The sequence below is a fragment of the Protopterus annectens genome, chromosome 6.part1 (assembly GCF_019279795.1).
Source record: "Protopterus annectens isolate FY-2018-M chromosome 6.part1, PAN1.0, whole genome shotgun sequence".
Lineage (NCBI taxonomy): Eukaryota > Metazoa > Chordata > Ceratodontiformes > Protopteridae > Protopterus > Protopterus annectens.
This window is the reverse complement of record NC_056738.1, coordinates 345,580,477-345,597,419: the sequence shown is the minus strand read 5'-3', so window position 1 is coordinate 345,597,419 and position 16,943 is coordinate 345,580,477. Positions and strand designations below refer to the sequence as shown.

Sequence of the window (16,943 nt, the reverse complement as noted above, 5' to 3'; positions counted from 1 at the left end):
CAGGGATAATATATAGGGCAATGATGCAGATATTCTTGTGTTTATTTAGTTTTAGAAGTCCAACTGTAAGTTCTGTGTTTCTGAATTGTGAAATTAGAATTTGGGGGGAGATTATGGTTAGAAGGTTGGAGTAAATTAAGGCAGTGCCGCCACCTTTTCTGTTTAGTTGGTAATTTCTAAGGGTGTGAAATCCTGGGGGTAGAAATTCAGAGTCGGGGATATAGGGTTTGAGCCATGTTTCGGAGATGGCTAAGATGCCTGGTTGGTTACGGCTTAGCCAAGCTTGAAATTGGTGTAGTTTATTGTTAAGGCTCTGGGCATTGATAGTAAACATTTTAAGAGTATTGTGAGGGGAGGAGGGAGATAAGGGGAAGGAATTCTTAACTAGGGGACCAAGGTTATGATGGATATCTCCGGCTAAGATTAGGTTATTACAGGTAGTAACATTTGGCCATTTAGGTTTGCTGAGTAAGATGTAAGGTACATCTAGGCTTAGTTTTGGTGTCAGTAACTTAGCTGAGGTGGAAAATATTTTTGGGAGGAAAAGGAGCAGTGGGTTAGGCGGAATGAGAGAGGTGGAGATAGAGTAGAACTGTGAGTGAGGTTGTGGGTGAGGTTGGGTAAGTGTGCTGGTTATTGTTGGAGCAAATATAGGACAGGAATTAGAAGAGTATGAGCTGGCATAGCATAGTGGTACTAGGAACAGAAGGAGTAAACAAGGGGCTTGGAGGGCGTGGATAAGTAAGGAGAGCATGACTATGCAAAGGGAGAATGATAGGTATAAGGAGGAATAGGTTTTAGGGAAATATAAGAGAAGCTTAGGTGAGCTTTTTTATAAGCATAAAGGTTTTAAGAGTGATTGTCCTTGCAAGGTTTTTAGTTATTTCCTGTCCCATTGTAATATACTGAAATGGACAAAGATGTGGTGATATGGTATATGAACTACAAATAAGGCATGTACTCTGAGCAGATGTATGTGAAAATAATGATACTTCAGAAGCTGGAAAGTTAAAATAACTCTTTCGCTTCAGGGAAAACTGACACATATGTGTTAAATAAGCAAAACATCCAGGACAACATTAAGCAGAGACCTATACCTTACCTATAAATGGAAAATGTGAAAAACAGATCTTTGAGCCTTAGAGTTTTCATTGGGGAATACCCAAAAATCAATCTTATGAAACCTACGGCAACTCAACTACCACTGTTTTCTTCCAGGTTGATAGATCACAAATCCATCTAACTGGTTAATCAATAGTATGTATGTATTGTCCGTATCTTCTTTGCTGTTGATAATATCCTTACAGCCAAACAGAGTTCACCTTAGTTGAATTTGGTTGCTCCAAAATGGTCAAGACATGCCTAGATGCCTCTTGTTTTGGAGATCATATTTCTTTCTTCTGTTCATTTACTTATGTTCTAGGCCTTATTGAATCAACAGGATGGCAAAATACTTCATCCCAATCTGAAGTCCCTAAACTTACATGGATAATTTCTGTTTCTTTCCTGACAAAATTACTTTTCAGTCAATATTTTAAATGTCGCAAAAAAAGGTTAGAAAGTCTGCCAAAAGAAAATCACATCCACATGAAAGCATATTTCAGTCTGAGTGCACAAAAGAGGACACACAAAAAGGAATGTTTGCTTTCTGTATAAGATTCACAGGAAAGACAGTGCAAAGAAGATACTCTCAGCCCAGAAGGAATGATCTAAGGGAAGACCTGCTTTACTTAATAGAGATGGATAGACATTTTAAGACCGATGGAGGAAATAGATTACAGAAAGCAAATAAGACCCAAGATGTTAGGAGATTGGTAAAACTTCATTCATGTGATCTAACAGAAATAGATAGAATATATTACTGTACAGCTAAACTAATAATGGAGAAATTGTTACTAAAGAACAGAGTATCAAAGGAAAGGAACAGAGTAACAAAGGAAAGGAACAGAGTATCAAAGGAAAGGAAGGGAACAAGTGGAATGCCACCAGGGAAGCATCGATTAGGGAAAACTATAAAGCAATTAAGACAAGACGTATAATTGTTAGAAGAATATAGAAAAGGAAACAGATAATCAGAATTTGCAAGCAGAACTGAGAACAATGTGGAAGAAAGAAACTCAGACAGTTCCAATAGTAACAGGAACAAAAGAACAAATAAAAAAATAATATACAGTCAGACGTAAATATGCTACCAGTAAATTTAACTCCATATGAACTGCAGGAGGATGCAATTTTAAATATATTGTGGGTGTAAAAAAGAGCACATTTGACTAACCTTAAAGACTGAAGCATTACTAAATTCATGAACTCAGTCATATACTTACTTAGGAATGGGGTCCATTTCCATTGTGGTATTAGAAACCCAAAACATTTGGAAAAGTTAGAAAAGACAGACTGTTTTCCCTTGTACAAAGGACGATCAAAGGTCAGCATTGTCCTTAACTCACTCCATGAATTGGGTCTCTTCTAGACCTAACATGGAAAACCAGTCCCCACAGATACCACGAGATATGACTCCAACAAACAGCTCAGAATGATGGCATGATACAAAGAAAATACAACAATAATGCTCTGTTTAAACAATTGCCCTACTTTCTATAAGTTCCTATTATTGATAGAAATACCACCTGTCCAGTATTTTTGTGGACTTTCCAGAAAAAAGAATGTTAGTCCGGCAGTCCGGAATGCAGCGTACAAACTCTGGTATTCTGTTTATCTGCACAAAGAGAATGTTAGAGTTTGTAAAATGCAGTCTTGGATCAACTTTTTAAATGAAAAGCATGCTAATGTGATGTGATGAAAAAAACGGACTTTCTAAAAAAGGAAAAAGAAGCCATTCCACCTCTGTGGACTGGGGGCTGTGGGTGAATCAAGTGGTATGATTTTTGTCCGAATTTCACCACAGAGAAAGTTGGAAACCCTAGTTATTGATAATGTCAGTTTTAGCCTAAAGAAAGGAGATTGCAGTAATATCTTAGAAATTAATAAATATATATATATATATATATATATATATATATATATATATATATATATATATATATTAATAAAGAGTCTAAGAGCAGTTGAAATGGCAATGAATAAAGTGTCAACGAAAATCTGAAAGCTTCTGGAAAGTGACTAAGTAGACGGCACAAAGAAGTTCCATCACATTGCAAGGAAACTGAAGGATAAAGAAGCTAGTTGTCTGACACCATTCATCTGCAACTTATAAACAAAGGTATGGCATTTAAGTCCAAGGAAGTCATTGTTCCACTGTATTTGGCATTCATCAGATATATCATTGAGTACAATGCCCTACTTGGCATGTAACTAACCAGACATATCCAACAATTGGAACATCCACAGAGGTTCCTCACTAAAAGAATACATGACGTACGTAAAATGTCCTATGCAGACCACCTCAAGGCCCTATCCTTGTATTCTGTCTCTTACAGGCTTTTGAGGGGAGATATATGCCTGGCATACAGGGGATTGACAGATCTCACTCTGATGAACCTCCTCCATATCGACAAGACAAACAGCACCAGAATTACCCATTCTAAAGACTTAAACCTTGCCTGTGACATAAATAGGACCTGCTGGAGAGATAGGTATGTATCCCAAAGACTACCCTGTCTATGGAACAGGCTCCCCATCCATGTGAAACAGTGTTTCTCCCTAACCTAATTCAAGTGTAACTTGAACAATTGGATGGGAAACTGGAAATTCATCCCTGGATTAGCACCTATTTCCCTAATGGACATAGGTAACCTGTAAATGGTTCATTTCCCAGGCCCATGCTTACACTTATCAAGGGTATCAGAACTTGTCAGAGATTTGGGATGCATGACTTAAAAAGGCCCTTGTGGTCATTAGCCTAGCAAACACCTATGAAGCTATGAACCTATAAGGGTTATGAACAACAATCTGCTCACCAGTTCAGATGTCACTAAGGAAAATGGAAGGAGTACTTCAAGAAGTTTCTAAACTGAGGGAGGTGGTGATAACAATTTTCTAAAAACTAAATAAATAAATAAAGAAAAAATAAAGAATAACTATCAGATACATGTATGTATGTATATATATATATATATATATATATATATATATATATATATATATATATATATATATATATATATATATATATATATATATATATTTTTTTTTTTTTTTTGCCAAACTGTTAGTATAACAGGTTGGCAATTACCTATTTATATCACAAGTTTGCTAGCATTACAATTAACACAACTTAGCAGCTTCTCACCTAAGATGCAATTATGTGCTGCCTGTGCATATAATTAATGCAAGATAGCAAGAAGTCTGCCTCCTTACTTAGGGATAAATTTTTAACTTTTTTTTATTACTGTTATTCTCATGCATGAAGATGTACGTGAACTCACTTATGTTGAAAAAGGAAGAAAGACTGAGAAACTCCCTTTGTGATTAATTTTTAAGTGACTGGCATTTAGTACATGGAATATGTGACTGAAAAGATCAAAAGGAGGTTCAGATTCTCACAATCTGCACACATTTTGTAGCCCAGAAAAAGTAGATTTTGTTCTCCATTTTATTCAGACCAATTGTGATTTAGGAAAACAAATTCTACAACTATTTGGTTGGCTTTACATCATAACATACACTTTTAACAACAAGGTAATCATAAAGCATAATAATGATTTCATTGATGAATGCGCAATGGATTTTTAAACATTTGCTGTTAGCTTTGAGCAAACTAAATCTCTGATCAAAGAAAATGTAGACATTACAGAGATAAATGCAAAATAATGCATCTAGGGAATACAAAATGTTATAAGTATACTTTCGAAGGAAAATTAACATATGAAAATTGTGTCAGAAATTAATCTTAGTATATTAACATTTGAAAGACTTGATTTTAGTGAACATTTAGGGTGGTCCATGCTGTGACTTGTGTCCTGTGTTTATTGACATTCTTCTTCAGTCATGCACCGGATTCTTCTGTTATCTACTATGGATACCTTCACTATCTGGGATACATAAAAGATGCTGGGTAGCAACTAGCAAGCAAAGAACAACCCTTTCCACATCAACACAAAACAGGATACATCCAGGAATATGGCATACGTACAGATATTATTGTTTGAATACAAAGCAGACAACAGTAAATAAGATGTTAATCTCTGGTTTATGTAAAAGTTAAAAAAAACTATTAAATGAATAAACCATTTGAGTGTACTGCAAGGAACTGCTGCATATGGAAATATTAAACCAAAGTGAGCAGTCTTGAAAGATACTGTAACTAGCTTGTACACATGCTGAGTTTTGGTAATAGCAAAATGGCATACATACCCAGATTTGATTTTCTTCCTGTGGATATAAGCAGCTAGTAGTAGAATGACCAAAATCATGATTCCAGTAAAGATGGCAGCAAAAACCTTAATTGGCTGAGATGTGTATGGTTCAACATGTGTAAGGAATTGCACAGTCGTTAAAGAAGTCGCAGGTTGTCCTGAAGTGCAAATCAAGAAACAAACTCAGATTAGTTATCATTGATACAAGGGTTAAGGATGGGCTTTAATGGAAGCAAAGTAAGGCCTTAACTAAATTTCATAATAATATACATGGTGAAGGACTCTGTTAATCCGATGCTCATTTCTTATATCCTATTGCTCACCATTTAAAAATATCTGATTCTACCAGCAAAATAAACTGATGATACCCTTCAGAAACTAGTAACTCAAATCAGTTATATTCACAACACCTATATAATAAAAACTGTTCTCCCCCCATTGGACTAATTTTACATTTATATTTTAAATGAGGAAATTACACACAAGGCTTATGATGAGTGGACTGGATTAAGTAAATGCTTTGCAGATATTCATGGAGATCTGTGACATTAAAATATTTTTGGCAAAAGAAACAAGTAGCAATATAATACAGGCCAAAAAGTAGATAGCCTGGCATTCCTTCAGTAAGTTTATCTAGCGTTCATTATTTAAATGTTATTCATCAGTTTACAGGGCAAATGGACTGTTCATTAAGGACCTTTATCAACCATGACACAAATCACAAGAACAATTGTAAATGCAATGTATATAGACACTTCAGACTAGCCAATCAACCAGCATGTTTTTGGAAGATTAAGGAAACTGGAGTACCCAGAGAAAAAACACATAGACAGAGGTAAAACATGTAGACTCCACAAAGATAATAACCAGAATCTGTTGAACAAAAATTGAGCACAGATTCCATCACATCTCTCTAAAAACCTGCTGACCAAACCCAATGATCCAAAGAGTAATTAAATGTGAACATCATAGGTTCATAGGTTCATAGGTTGGTACTAGGCTAATGGCCCTAGAGCCTATACAAGCCTAGCCAAACAATTCCCTGGATATTTCTTCCCACAATATTTACTTCCCTGGACCCCTGTCTAGCAGGGCGACTGACGTGATCCCGGGGTGAATTTCCTATCTCCCATCTAATTGTCAAGGTTCCTTTTGAAGAGGGCCAAGGAAGGACTCTGCTTGACGTGTATGGGCAGTCTATTCCACAGTATGGGGAGTCTCTGGGTCAGGAACCTATCCCTCCAGCACGTTTTGTTCATTGTGATGGCAAGGTTTAGATCCCTGGAACAAAAGATAAAGGGAATATAGTCCAGTTTCAGGCTATTGACAGGGAGCTAAATCCACTCTTCCTCATAGGGATTTTCAGTTTGGGGGTGTAAAAGGAAAGATTACTGTCACATAATGGACTTACACACTCCAAAACTTCATGTCATACCATCATGCTATAACCCTGATCATGTGGTGCTTTATAACCTAAGCATAATCCGACCTTTACATGTCTATATTTCATAGAAAACAGTCTCAAATGGCACAGGCCATTAGTATATGTAAAGATTCTCTTGGTGAATTGTGAACTTCCATTACACATTTTCAAGTAGAATCAAGTCTCCTTTGGTATATGAATAGAACAATATATTGTATTCGGTAAATGGCCTCACATAGGATATATAAGTCTCAGTTAACACATACAGTGCCCTAGTAGACATACATTTAAAGATCATCGTGACAGTCTTGTGTGCCTTAATTCTAACTATTGCAGCATTAACAAGGTGAACCTGTTTATTTGAAACCTTCAGATGTTTAATACTGTCAGTAAAAAAATGGAGAGCTTACCTTAACTGAATGAAAGTGTAGTACCTTATGCTTATTATGGTTCAAGGTTAAGGGTCTACTGCTTGCTGCTACTTGCTTGAAAGCAACTTAGCCATCCCAACACCCTATCCTATAACCCTGTATAGCACTACCAGAACCCTAACTCTAACCCTAAAACTCCTTTCCTGCTCACCAATCCTAAAAATCCTTTCCTGTTCTCTAAATCTAAAATCCCCCTCCAGTTCCCTAACCCTAAGACTCCCTTCCCACCTTTAAACCTAAAATCACCCTCATGCTCCCTAACCCTATGACTCCTTTCTCACTCCTTACTCCTAAAACCCCTTTTCCTCTTCTAACCTTAAAATTCCATATCTTCCCAACCAGTGTCCTAATCCACACTCCCACTTCCTCCCACTCCCTTAACATGGCTGCCACACTTACCTTACTCAAACATGAATAATCCATTTAGGTAATCTGCGGCAGCTGCTTGCCTCACATTTATGTTTGCGTAAAGTGCAAGCAGCAGCCTACCTGAGATATGAAATACTTGAATCCCTGGCTAAAAGGCAATAGTCTTCAAAAGCTGGGAGCCGAGTACTTGCATTGCTCCTCATTTACACTACGATGCAGAAACCATGATGAAATAACTTTCAAATACTTATTAATGGAGACAATGCAATCTTTGGTGATTAGGGAAATCCCTATTTTAACATCATTGGTATATTTTGCAATGCAGTTTTTATGTGATAAAAGCAAAAAGGAAAGCAGAGCATTAACAAGAATTGGTCGTAAAACCAAGCCAAGAGAAATGCCTGAACACACAAGAACTCAGTCAGACATTTGACCTTGAACAAGAACCTTCCCTTTTCTCCCAGACAAGCGAAGATGGATCTGTGCTATTATAAATGGTTTTAACTTTCTGGCGCTTAAATAGTGTATTATAACTTCACAAGTAACACTGTCAAAAGCTTTAGCAAGATCAAGACAAACTACTGACACACTTAATCCTTCATCCAAAACTGTGTTTACAGCAGCATAAAACTCAGTCAAGAAGAATAGTGTTGATTTCCCACACAAAAAAATCATGCTGATGAAGTGAGAGCTCAAATACATTATACACGTCAAAGAGTAACAACAAACTCAATCTCAAAAAAAAAAAAAAATTAAATCTCAGCAACTCCTTTATATATGTGGACACATTTTGCTAATTTTCAATTTGTTGGAAAAAATCAAATGAATTAAACAAGGAAGTGAGTGGATACAAAGTTAAACCTTTTAATCACATAGAAAGTTATCCTGTCCAGTACTACTCAAATTCGTAACTTTCTCTAAGAACCTCCTTACTAGATTTTTATTAACGACAGAGTAGCTGGATTGGTCGAACACAACTGGACCATCAACCTATTCATAAGGCAATTTTGAGGAGTTGACCCAAAAAGTAATTATTAAAAATTTGTGCTTTTTGTTTGGGATTAATAACACTGAAACTTCCAATAACGAAGGCCCAGCCATAAAAGGATGTGTCTGAGAATCCACGTGTTTATAAAACTGCTTCTTATTGTTTGTAGCAGTTTTCAGGTGCCTTTTATATAACAGTTGCCAGTAGCCTTTCATATCTGGCTTTTGCTTTAGTAATGATATGTCTTGAAATTGTGTGTGTGTGTGTGTGTGTGTGTGTGTGTGTGTGTGTGTGTGTGTGTGTGTGTGTGTGTGTGTGTGTGTATATATTGCTAGACATTGCTTTAAATTTCCTAGAAAAATCTAAATTTGCACAGTTTTAGTTTAACTACTTCCCTTAACCTGTTATTTCATCACAGTGGAAAAGGATATTTTATATACAAGCATTTAAAGAGTTATTATATATTTTCTCAAAGAGATTCCTTCCATGAGATGTTCCTCTACTACAGATTTCGGGCCAGTTGTCAATTGCTATTTCTGCCTTTAACTTGTTAATATTTATATTTTTGTAATTATAAACCTCAAATTATGGCTGAATTTTGACACAAACCAGGAATAACAAAATCGAGTGCAATGTGGTAAAAATTTCCAAGTAAGGGTAATATGTTGTTAATAAGCCCTGGGCTATTGATTAAAAGTTAATAAAGAAAGACTGGAATTATGAGTGAAAAGGGGACCCTCTGGGAGAAATTTAGTGTGATAACTTCTAAAACTTCAATTTCCAAGTAAGATTTGCAAACTCTAAAAACCCTGTTGGGCATAGCTGAAGTTATCTAAAATTATGGCGAGCTAGCTATTCAGCTAAGTTTTTAAACATATTTAGTTGTTGGTCAACATTTTGCTTTGAGCTTCTTTGGCAGCAAACCATTTTGAGAGCATCCCATTCAATAGCGTTATCAATTTCAATAACCAATGTGTGAGTGTACGCATTTTGGCTGCATAGCTTTATATACAAAAACAGCAATACCACCCCTAGTGGTATTAGAACACAAGCATTCAAATTAAAAAAATCAGGAAGGAGTAATAAAAAATAAAGCAGAATGCCATGCCTCAAGAACAACAATAATCTTATAAGAGTTGATGGAAGCCAATATTTTAGCTCAAGGCTTTGGACTTTGCATTAAGTTGGATTGTATAATAAATGTCATGCCTAGTTGTGAGTGATTAAGCTTAAAAAAACAAGGTCTGGACACTGAAAAGTCTTAGAAACGCATGGCTTCATAACTTAGATGGAAAATGTCATAAGCAAACTTGCTGGGATCACAAGACAAAACTTATATAACCAATCGTTGAAATATCTGTCCATTGTATTTTGGTAATGAATGCAACTTAGAGGTAGAAAGATCTTACTGAAGTGTGATTTAATATAATTTTTGGTGTACAATTATAACGTGATTTACAGGTACTGTTTTGAGATCATATACCCCTGCATGAACTGTAATTGAGTCAAATGACAATTTCTTATAACACACAGTCTGCCTAAAAAGTTAGGAATATTTCACATTTTTGTTTCTCCAGGACTAGACACTGAATTTTTTTCCATTGGCTACGCTAACTAGTAGCTAACAGCCTTTTTAACATAGAATCAGCAGTGTTTAAAATGCCCATGTAAATCTAGGCTGCTTAATTTGCATCTGCATCAGTAATGGATATGTTTTCTGGATGTGGAGAAAAACTACCACCCACTTCTCTACAACTTCTGATGTCTGGTTCTGTGAGCCGGACTGATATCTGAGGTATCACGGACTGAGCTTGCCAGTTTGGTAGATTCTGTCTTTATTTAAAATGATACCTGAATTGGCTGATGATTTAAAGTTGCATCATCTATGCCAGGCAGTACTAATGATAGAAAATATCAGATGTAGAATTTAAATTGAGTCCTCCATCATCCAGACATTGTTTATAAGTTCTACTAAACTCACCATCATATTCTAACCCAATAAAAATGGTATCGTTATCACTATCACGATAGTACAAGTGGTGGAAAGGGGGCAGTTGTCTAAGGTGTGATCAGTGCTGTAGAAAAGGTATCCTTGGGTCTTTACAAGCAGGTTATATAATTATTTAGCCTACCAGGATTGTAAATACAGCTGCTTAAATGATTGCACGTACTACTTGCAGGATCCGATAGGCAGCTCTTCTACAGTGCCAGTTATGCCCCCTAACATCTTGCACCTGGAGTAACATAAAGGTGCACAATCAGCTTCATGTAAGAGTTGCGCTTCTGTCCTTTACTAGAAATTCTGCAAGCAGTATGATTTATAATTTTGCCTACAAACTTGCAAGTGAAGAACTGATAGGCAACTTTTATACAGTACCAATCACACACTTGCCAGTGTGCACATGAATGTATGTGTGTGGGTGTGTGTGTGTGTGTGTGTGTGTGTGTGTGTGTGTGTGTGTGTGTGTGTGTGTGTGTGTGTGTGTGTGTGTGTGTGTGCGTGTGTGTGTGTGTGTGTGTGTGTGTGTGTGTGTGTGTGTGTGTGTGTGAGTGTGTGTGTGCACGCTCACATGTGTGTGCGTGTGTGTGTGTTTTAGATGTAGCAAACAGTGAGCTCCCCACATACCCTGAATTTATACATATCAACTCCACAGTAACATAAACATAAGGGGAGAAATCTCCCAAAAACAAAGAAATTACAGTCAGTGTCAGTGGTCAGTTGGAAACTGAGGTGGCAGTGATTTCCTAAGGAAAAGAGTAATAAGCATTCTGTTAGGGAATCTCATCCTGACCACCCATAGATATACCAAATAAAACATAGCTAACGGCTGTATATTTGAATTTTTTTTGGTTTTGTGAATCATTTGTACAGATGGTTTTAGTGTGACTTGTATCTCTCACTAGCATTAGCAGTGGAACACTGATATAAAAGTTTTGATTTAATAACTCTGAAGTTCCCTCTCCTTATGCTTTTTATAAATCTGGTCAAGGGTGTATTCCTTTGGTTGCATTTTATACTTTGCTTGTTACCTACATATACCAAACTGATGCCTGATTTTTTATTTTCACTTAAACCTTAACCATCGGGCTATGAAATCTTAGATTTTGCTTTTGCAGCTCCCATTAAGTAACAACTCAGCATGTTCTATTATTACCTTTCTGATTTATATACCTTCCCCTTCTCTTTCTCTGTTCTAATTAGTGCTCAAACACTCTCTGCAACCCTATTCAATGACCTTCTAGAGTGAGAACAAAGGCTTCTACACCTTCTGGGCTGAATGAAAACAACAATACAAGAGCACTGGGGTTTCTTTTGTGATTCTTCAAGTCTTAGTTTTCCCAGAAGTCCATTTAAACTTCCACTGAAGATGTCCAACATCTGCTGAAGCATGTAGGCTTCAATGTAAAGTTACATCTACATACCCACGGTGGTCCTCTTTACCAGCTGTTCTCAACTGTTATGGGTTACACATAGAATTGTGATTTTCTTTTCCTACAAATTTGGCCATGTTCCCCCTAGACCTATTTATTTCTTCACAGAGTTATAGATGCATTTAAGAGGACATGCATTATAATATAGTGTGACTAAATGTATAGAAGGAACCTCTAATCACTGCTTGGAGTCTAATTTTCAAACATCTTACATTGTTAAAAATAAATCTGTTTCTTACTTTGAAATTCTATAATTATTTTCAAAGGCCAGTGCTCTGAATTTTAATTCTCAGAGAGAGAGACATTCTGGTATGTTCTCACCCCAGTGGTACAATGCCTCTTTATGTCATCTTCATGGTTAGCCATTACTTCTGCTATATTTCTGGGTCAAACCCTGTTTTCTTCCCAGTGAAATGATAGGTAAAGATCAGAAAAACTGAATATGTGGCCAATCTAATCTAATCCATTCATCAGTTTACAAAAGTCCTGCATTATACAGCCAGCTAACTGATTTACATGGTCATTGGTCCCATATGTATCACAGAACGCTACTTCACTTCTCTGAACTTTGCTATCTTTAGTTTGTATATAAATGGGAGGTAATTGACACTGCATTAAAACTTCATGCTATCCCTTACCTCCATCACCATGCTCCATAGTTTTCATTCTCATCTTTCTTTATAAAGCACATGAATTTACTTTCCCCTGGATGCCACCACACTACCCTTCCTTTTCATATTATCTCACTTGGAGTTCTATATAATAATACTAGATAAAAGAAATTCCAGGAAGTCAGCACAAAATATACACAGTTAATTTTTAAGTTTTCAGACTCTGGAAAGCCTCTTTATGATGTCTGTGCCCATTTCCTTTTCTTTACTAGTCTACATATTCCTGAAGTAGCGATTCATTAACACTAACTGTGGCCTTGAGGAACTGTTCATTTTATATTCCTGAACCAGCCTATATCTAGGGTTAACGATCTGATGAAGCAGCGTTTTTTTTCTTTTCTCACTGCAATATGAGCATGGAAGTCCCTCCAGATAATCTCGAAAGGACACCAAAGATCTCCTCAATTATCTACAACCTTCTGCTAATAAAAATGTACTGGTGTTTGGTAACTCCGTAATCAGGAACACAGACTCTAGTCTCACAAGGGTGGAAAGACAGGGTGGTGCTAAGTTGTTTTTCAGTTGCAAAGATCTCTGACATTACAAGGGCATTCAAGACCCTCAAGCTTAACAAGCATGACTATAAAATGGGGATGTTTCATATGGATTTAAATGACCTGGCACACAAAACACTGAGAGATATGCAGAAAGACCTTTCTGAGCTACCCATACATATAACGGATGTAGGATCATTCCTTCACCAAGACTGATCCCAATGGGCAAAGAAAAGATGATTTGTTTCAACAATTGGATGAATAAATGGTATCATTTGAGGAAGAGCCAGTACGTGTCAGCTTGGGGTGAGTTGCTGTACATCCCTACTTGCTTTGCCAAGGATGGCTTGACCTCCTCAATCCAAGGCTTTCACATATTGTCATAAGCCCTTGCTTAACCAAGTTTGCAAATGATTATAAACTGGGTGTCATCCTCAAATGCCCTTCTGGCATGTAGAATCTATAACTTGAACTTACACATGTTAATAGCTGGTACACAAAATCTGGGTTAAAGCTAAAATGCTAGAAAGTGCAATATTATCATATCTGGTAAACAGTCCCTCAACACAGCTTATATTATGGACAATACCCCACTCCAAAATGAAGATATGGTGAGAGACCTTGGAACATGGTTAGATAATTCTCTCTCCTTTAATCATCATGTTGAAAAAGTAGTTAGGAAATCCTTCTAAATGGTGCAGTTGATCGTAAAAGGTATCTCCTCTAGATCCAAAGAAGTCCTTACCCATCTATATTCCACACTGATCAGGCCCATCATTACTACAATGCCCTCTTTGGAGTGTATCCTACTAGACATAGCAGGCAGTTGGAGAGACCCCCCCCCCAAAGATTTTTCTAACAAAACAGATCATGGACCCAGTAAGATCTGAGCTATAAGGAGAGGCTGGGAGCCTTGTCCTTGTATTCAGTGTCCTATAGACTCCAGAGTTGCAATCTGTACCTTGTATTTCAGGATATTGGGGATCTAGCAGTTCAAGACCTCTTATATCTCCACAAATCAAACCATCCGGTGAACACTAGTACCAGAGATCTAAATCTACTTCTGCAGATAATCAAATCATGGGCTGAAAAAGACAGATTCATTAAGCAACATCACACATCATGAAGCCCTTCTCTGGAACAAACTTGTACTCCAGATCAAGCAATGTGGCATACTATTTTCTTTTTAAAAGGAGCTAGACAATTGGATGGGTATTTACAAATTCACCCCCAGAATGATTGTCCTATCACTCTTTGAAAAAGGAGGTACAGTCTAAGGATTGGTATTGGAAAGACATAAATGACCACAGAAGCCAGGCTGGTTCAGCCAGTGCCCTGGGCCAGTACTGTGAACCAGCATCTCACCACTTCAGCTCTTCAAGTGAAGAGCAAAAAAAGGACATTCCTTCTACAGGCACACCAATCAGGTGGCCAGATGCATGACATGGTTTCACTGCCCCAGACATTCAGGTCCTGTTTCTGTGCCCTACCCCTAATCCTCCTTCAACAGATTTTGTATAAACAATTTCTTCTTTTAAACTGTAGCAAACAGTTGCTACAGTTTATACCCTGCCTACATATAGCATTACACAGGTCATGTTTTAGTTTAAAAACATCTTTTTTTTCTTTTTAACAGCTTGCTACAAGTTACACCCTGCCTGCACAACTCTAGGATGCTCATGTTTTAGTCAAACATTTTTTTTTACTTTTAAACGTGTAGCAAACTGCTTGCTACAATGTAACAATCAGTTACTACAATTTAGACACTACACAGAGTTCTACAGCACTCAGGTTTGACTGCAGATGCAATACCAGCTTTTAAAATATGGTATTGCATTAAAGAGAGCTCAGGGTTGGATGATAGCAGCCCCTAATGCTTTTCGCCCTTGGCAGTTGCCCCCTCGCCCTGCACTAGCTTCACTACTGAATGGCCGTAAGGCCAAGTTGCCTTGTCTTTTCTATGATTCTGTGATTCTATGATCAGTGCAAACACTTGCTATAAGTGTACATCTGGTCTTATGATGTCCAAATAATCATCTGATCAAAACTCTTCTACAACAAATACATGAAATGGTCAACTTGGGCACCACATATATCATGAGAAATAATTATCTTGTAGTTATTCAGTAAGACTAAAGCCAATTGGCTTAACTTATTGGGCAAAAGAGCTATTAGTTCCAACACCTTAGAAAATAATGTGAGTGATTAAATACAGCATATTGTACTGGAATACAACTTAGGATACCATGGCAAGAACTCTCTTAATGGCATCTCGGCAGATAATACACTGATCATTTCAGTGTTTTCCAGGCTGGGGCAGGTAGGAAAGAATAACTGTCAAGAACTCTAGCTTCCTATGTTTTTTTATCCTTATTCCTTTATTCAGCCGTCTTATTATGGCTATTACTTTAGCTTCTGCAATGGTCCTTTGATTCTTGTAACCCACTACCACCTTAGTACTGCTGTAACAGTCATTTTACAGTAATTTTATAATATCATGATAATAAAAACAATCTGGACCTGCAGTAATGAGCATGTGCGAATTTTCACTTAAACCCACTTTAATAGATATTGGGCAGGATTCACGAAGCCTCCGTGTAAGAGTTATAACTTATACACGGAGGCTGCAGTTAAACGGAGTGATGTCAGCATGCTTTGCATATTCATGAGAGCATGCTGAATCACACCTAAGGCTAACACGGTCCGTGAAAGACAGTAGGGGCGTGTCCGTAGGCCGAGCCCTGTAAGCGGACATGCCCCCAGAAGAGGAAAAGTGCCCAAAGTAAACACCCACGACAGAGTCCACGGAAATGTGAATAAACAGAACACAACACATGCCCCCACAGACTATGAAAAGAAAACATATAAATAAACATGTTATATATTTTTTTAAATTGTAAAAATGTTTAACCGTGAGTGCGCTCGTTTGCGCGGGCATGCCCATAGCGCAGCTACAGTTAGCAGTCAGTGGGAAAGCATATAAGAACTAAATATGAAAATAAGCCAGGAAGCAATAGCGTAGCGGTAGAGATGTTGGCTGAAGAGCAGGCATTCATGGTTTGAGCCCCCACAACACCAATTTTCATTTTTAGCAAAATAAGCACGAAACAAGTCCCTGACAAATATGTACACATAAAATCACATTTTATGTAAAATGTAATGAACTAGCCCATTTATATTGAACAAATGTGAGGTAACAAAACAATAAAAAATGCCAGATCTGCCCATAGCTGAGCTACAGTTTAACAGGGTGAGTGCATCTGCCCTTAGGTGAGCAGTGGTTTAACAGGTGCAAAATGAGTGCCCGTAGGTGAGCAGTGGTTTCACATGCTGAAACTGTGTGCCCCTAGCTGAGCTGAGCGTACTATGCGTGCTGACAGCCAAATGAGGCGTAAGCCAGCGCACCGCGCAAACAAGCTAACCGACGGGCAACATTGAGCAAGCCGTATCAAAACTGCCTTTACACAGACACACCCCTCAGCATGTCTAGACAGTCATGAAAAATAAAAAGCAGTGGCAAGGTTCGAACCCAGGATACTATACACCATAGTCAAGGTACCAAACCACTAAGCCATGACAGCAGTACCTAGAAATGCAATAATAGCTAATATATAGGAATGAATACAAACTGGAGCATGACAATGCAGGTTTACTGAAGTTGATACAATTCCAAAATGGCCAATCACAGATATGTGCGGGAAAATGGACTATATAAGCCCCATAGGCGGGAATACACAGCATAAACGTTGTAGAACTGACCTGCAGGCAGAATGACAGGAGTAGGAGAGGGTAGTTGCTTTCGAGCACAGAGGTGGGACGT

General features: G+C 37.5%; 1 protein-coding gene across 1 annotated transcript in view; it reads right to left on the bottom strand.

Annotated features, from left to right (window-relative positions):
- The window catches only part of LOC122805547 (tyrosine-protein kinase Mer-like), a 643,235-nt gene that overhangs the window by 311,695 nt on the left and 314,597 nt on the right, over positions 1 to 16,943 (bottom strand). The window contains exon 4 of the mRNA XM_044075763.1: positions 5,314 to 5,473. Within this exon, the coding sequence (XP_043931698.1) occupies positions 5,314 to 5,473 (160 nt within the window). The remainder of the gene's footprint in view (positions 1 to 5,313; positions 5,474 to 16,943) is intronic.